A 5,413-nucleotide genomic window follows, 5' to 3' on the forward strand; every position below is an offset into this window, starting at 1 on the left:
TTAATTACCATATAAATGAGCCGACAGTGGAAAAGCGCCTACTGATCACTTTAAAGTGCTGTTGCACGAGACCGCCATCTACTGGAAAAATAAGATAAGACAGAACGCATTTACGAATTCTCGGTCCTTTTTCATTTCAAAAAAGTCATTTATATATATATATATATATATATATATATATATATATATATATATATATATATATATATATATATATATATATATATATATATATTCTTTTTTTTTTTTTTTTTTTTTTTTTTAATTTGTAAAACTATACTTTGAGTTATATTATTCTGGCATTAAATTACAAAAAGTGAAAATACTGTAGCTACGTTGTTTCTGAAACAGCTGCTCAGGGAGCATCCTTCTCTCTTCCGGCTGCTCTTAGCGCGGGAATTCATTTCCGTATTTTTAATTTTTTTTTCTCAAAGAAAGTTATGGAAACGCAATAGCGCATTTAAAAAAAAAACTGTTGAAATAAATGGGAATACAATATATAATATATATATATATATATATATATATATATATATATATATGTGTGTGTGTGTGTGTGTGTGTGTGTGTGTGTGTGTGTTCCATATTCTAAAGTTAAAAAATGACTTAAGACTGCAAACTAACTGACATCATTGATTTTATTATATACATTATTATATACCTGTCAGATCAATTAGACCTAAGATATTTGACAGTGAAAAAAAAAACAAAAAACATCAAAACACTGCCATAAAAAAAAAACATGACTGTAGGAAATCGTATTTTCCTTAAAGTAAAGGCAAGTATTATGTATCAGAACAGGGCAAATCAAAGAGATTTGGCAACAGCAATGTTTGAATCAACCTTCTAAATATTGCAACAAATAGATCTCCACAGGCAAACAGCTCTTATCTGTGATCAACACTGTTATTTAGCTAGTGCACAGAATAAAGCAAAAACCTTTAACAAGAACTAAACTGATGAGCTGAAATGGAGGATTACCCTGCTAAATTTTTACAGGATTTTGATTGGAACAGGCAGAGTAAATACACAAAAACATTACAAAGAAATTCCACCTCTGTCCTTTTTCTGATCTGGTCATTTCAAACTGCTTGCAAGTCTATGGTTACTGTATATAAATAAGGTTAAGCTTTCCATACTGTGATCCACTGTTAATACTTTTTCTGTAGTTTCTTAGCACTTGTTGTGGAATCCCATGAGATAATTTGGAGAGTCTATGTAGCTGATGAAGTTAGTGGAATTTCCATAATCTGTACCAAGGCTGATAAACCATTAGCCATTCCATCACAGATGGCTTTTAATTTTCTCGAAAGTGCCTGAATATGTTTACAAACCATTTGTGTATATATATATATATATAAGGCCTGAGTGAGCCGTACAACCCACAATAAATCTGATCAGCTGACAGATTTCAGCTCTGCTCTACACAAAAGAGAGTTGCACATAAAACTGAAGTCAGAAGACAAGGTTTAGCACCATGCCATTAAAACTAAATCCTAATTGTTCTTCATAACCTTTCTGCAAGTAATGACCTTACCAAACCATGGTGTAAGAGGACACTTCAGTGTTTTCAGACATCAAAATTAGCATGCTCTAAAATTGCAGCTTCGAACGAGGTTTTCACATCCCCGATTTGTGTTTTGATGGCAAAGCTGATGACACAGTTGTACCTGCCACTTTTAGCTCAATATGATGTTAAACAACTGCTAATTGTCCCTCCGACATCCTGATTTACAGACAAGCAATTAAGGAAAAGAACCTAAAAGAATTATACCTGATCAAAACTGGAACTGCTCAGTTATCTTAAAAAAGCAGCCGGTGTCTGTCCTCAAAACACCAAGTTAACTAGCGGGTTTCCTAATTGAGGTGTTAGCCAAAATGCACCAGACTCATGACTGTAGTAAAAGAGTGTTGTAGTCCATCAGCATCTGTCTCGCTCAACGTGTAGTTCTCTTTGACAATACGGTCGCAGCCGATCTCCCCGTTTCCAAAGAATCCCAAAAGCGGAATGTTGGAGAAGATCTTCCGAAAGGCGTCGGCCTCCACGTTATGCTGGTCATGGTAGTTCTTGTGGCCACGGCCCACACAAGCAAACATGAAGCCCATGGTGTTTCTCTCTGGGATATTAGCAGCCTTCAGCCGCTGGATAGTGGCTTCTACTGCTTTCGGGCTGTTTACGTCCTGGTCCACCAGAACTGAGGCACCCTGGATCTTGGAGCCACTGAAGGTTAGTCCTACTGCCCCAAAAGAGCCTGGAGAACAGCTGCAAAAAGAGATTGCATAATGGAGATATCATTGTAATCATGTCCGAGACTGTAGGGTAATGTGAGGAAATAAGAAGCGAAAAATAGCTTCCTGTATGTGACACTAAAGCAATGTTAAATTACAAACTATCATGATGCAGATGATGTTAGAAAGGCATAGTGTGAAAACATGCTGAGTAAATCTCATGTTCAGATAGGGGCAATTGTCGTATGTGGAGCTGTTGACCATAACAACTCTTTACAACACGAGAAAAATAAAATAAAAAAAAGGAACAAACTTGACTAATCTAAAATCAAGTTTACCATGAATGTTCTATACTTACCAGGTTTTGTTAATGGAAAAGACGTCCTCAACTTGTCCTCCAATAATAAGTACATTACTTTGGGAAAGTGGTTTCAGAAGCTTGTTAAGAAAACGTCCACCTCCAGGTTTATATGTGTCGTAGTCGAACATCAGCACCACCTTTAGATCAGGGTTATTAATCAACCCTGAAATCAAATACAGAGTATTTTGATATGACTTACCATTCAACTAATTCATTTGCTATATATACGATTTCTCTCTTTTATTATATATAAATATACATTAATACTTTTATTCAGAAAGGATGAACTAAACTAATTAAAAGTGACAAAGATATTTTTAATGTTACAAAAGATTCTAGTTAAAAATGCTGTTCTTTTGAAGTTTCTATTAATCAAAGAATCCTGAAAAAAAACTATAATGGTTTCCACAACAATATTAAGCAGCACAACTGTTTTAATCAATGATAATGAGAATAGTTTCATGAGCACAGTTTTTAAAGGATCATGTGACACTGAAGACCGGAGTAATGGCTGCCGAAAATTTTACATTTTTAAAAAAAACAAAAAATTATTTTAAATTGCAATATTTCACATTGTTACTTTTTTAACTGTATATTTGATCACGTAAATGCAGCCTTGGTGAGGCATAAGAGATTTAAAAAAACATTTAAAAAAATATTAAATGACCCCATACTTTCGTTACTATTGTTGTCTAAATGTTACGGTCTTGTCCAACAATCTAAACACTTCACCTGCAGCCTCCATTGCCGGTTCACTTATAGTCTTTTTGCAGAAGTGGAAAAGCCGGATGGTGACCCCATCCATGGCAGGGAAAAGCAGACTGAAGCCAGCTTCTCCCTCCTCATGCTCCTTTGGGGAGCTGCTGGGTAATCCACTGGGGGTCACTATAGAACACAGCATAAGAAATGACAGTTTTACTGTTGCACTGACATTGCAATCAAACACGGCAAAGGTAGAACACATGGGAGAGGGAAAATTAGTCTTACCCACAATTCCTGGTGCGACTACGCCTATTACTTCACAACTGCTAGGTAGTAAGCGTCTCAGCTTCTCAACAGGATCTGAGTCCATTTCATCCTCACACCTCCTGGCTGCAGAGGGAGGATCGAAGAGAACAGGTGAGTCTCCTCATCATGACTGACATGACTTTTTTTTAATATATAGAATTAATCAAGTAACGTACCCTTCCTGTGTCTGTGACTACCAGACCCTCTGAAGTTCTCATGATTCACCATTAAGAGAGCTGTCTGGGGTAGCATACAGATATTCTGCAAGGGGGTCAGACAAAAGACAAACATTAAAACAAATTGGAATGAGTGAGATTTTCATTTCTAGAGCAGCAAAGACCATCAGACCTCCAAATCTTGTGCCATAGTTCTAAGCAAAACATGCTCTTCGTATATGGATGAGCCAGAGGCGGAGAGCCAGGTAAATCTCTGCCTTGTCCTCAGGACTCTGCGTGCACAATTCCTCCATAGCCTGCACACACTACAGAGAAACGAAACAACGATATTAACACACAAACTGATTCTGATTATTTTAGCTTTGACGGACTTCAGTCTGCAACTGGTTGTAATCAAGGCATTTTGTTTTAATAAATCAATAAATTGCATGCACGCACATACTATTACATTAATTATTTTAACAGTACTGTTTAATAAAACGAGAATATTACTTGCTTTTGATACTTTATTGATCCAATTATGCATTTTAAAATACATTTAAAATATATTTTTTTATTGATATAAGTATCTAATCACTTGATTAATCATCCAAATAATCGATACAGCCGTAAAATCAACACGCCATTTTATATTTATCAGACAGGCAGAGACAAACTCAAGTGAGGAACAATAGAGTGAAATATAAAACACACACAACAACAACAACAACAACAACAACAACAACAACAACAACAACAACAACAACAACAACAACAAAACTCTTAGACACTTTAGTTTATACCGTTTTTTTCATCCGATATATTTATTATCAGTTTATAACTGCTTATAAAAGATAGTTTCTGATAGATAGTGTTGTGGTATTCCGCCATGTTTCTCACTGACACGCCCACAACTCGTAAAGATCGGAGATTAAAGAAAATCGCGAGCTTCCCACGGGTATTTACGACATTGTGGTGGCGTTCATGTGCGTTCAACTCGCAAATACGATCTATACGAGATGACTTGAACGCACCATTAAGTTACATCAACAACTGATGTATTCTAGGCTAGTTCATCTAACGTAATTTGAGAAGGAACATCGGAACCTGTGAAATCGGACCAAACTAATCACTCAACAACGTAAACGTGTACACAACTATCCCGTTAAATTATTGAGTTTATCTAATACCGCTTAACCTGGCTGTGATGGACTGAATGGGGTCTTCAAATAATTAGCTCAAAGCTAACAGGCTAAAACATCTCCAGTCAGCTAGATTTTTTAACGTTAACGTTACCTTGCGATCCGGAAGAGATTTTTAGTCGGCACAAATGTCAAAATCCTTTCCACGACCTCGGCGACATTACTCAGGACATATCCTGCTTTGCTTTCCCACAAGGTGTTTGGAGGAGCTGCATCCCCTTCCATTTTCACACGGATTACTTTCTCACATTTGACCCTACACACGGAAGCGAACCGGAAGTTGTTTAAAAGTCTGACAATGGACGCCTGTACAGACCTCAGAAACACAGCTGACTACTGGAACATGTTTACAGTGTTTGCATTTATGATCTGTTTTAAATACAAGTTTTCAGTAAAGATCATTTAAACAAGAAATTATATACAGTCTAGTACAGTCAGCCTTTATTTTATAAAGTCAG

At 36.3% G+C, this 5,413-nt stretch overlaps 1 protein-coding gene across 1 annotated transcript; it reads right to left on the minus strand.

The window, feature by feature from the left end:
- Positions 1–620: 620 nt before the first annotated feature.
- Positions 621–5,211, minus strand: fbxo22 (F-box protein 22). The gene is made up of 7 exons (XM_081351270.1): positions 5,050–5,211; positions 3,947–4,079; positions 3,775–3,859; positions 3,578–3,682; positions 3,323–3,475; positions 2,588–2,753; positions 621–2,263 (listed from the first exon to the last, which is right to left on the minus strand). Exons 1-7 carry the CDS (start codon positions 5,178–5,180, stop codon positions 1,870–1,872), a joined length of 1,167 nt encoding a protein of 388 aa, XP_081207396.1. The 5' UTR covers positions 5,181–5,211; the 3' UTR covers positions 621–1,869.
- Positions 5,212–5,413: the final 202 nt, after the last annotated feature.

Source organism: Scardinius erythrophthalmus, assembly GCF_964197995.2.
Source record: "Scardinius erythrophthalmus genome assembly, chromosome: 2".
NCBI lineage: Eukaryota > Metazoa > Chordata > Actinopteri > Cypriniformes > Leuciscidae > Scardinius > Scardinius erythrophthalmus.

Excerpts from the sequence above, each read along its gene's own strand:
- fbxo22 (XM_081351270.1), bottom strand. The coding sequence starts at position 5,180 with ATGGAAGGGGATGCAGCTCCTCCAAACACCTTGTGGGAAAGCAAAGCA. Across the intron at positions 3,683-3,774 it reads TAGTCACAGACACAGGAAGG|CCAGGAGGTGTGAGGATGAA; the intron begins GTACGTTACTTG and ends CTCCCTCTGCAG. Across the intron at positions 3,476-3,577 it reads AGTCGCACCAGGAATTGTGG|TGACCCCCAGTGGATTACCC; the intron begins GTAAGACTAATT and ends TGTGTTCTATAG.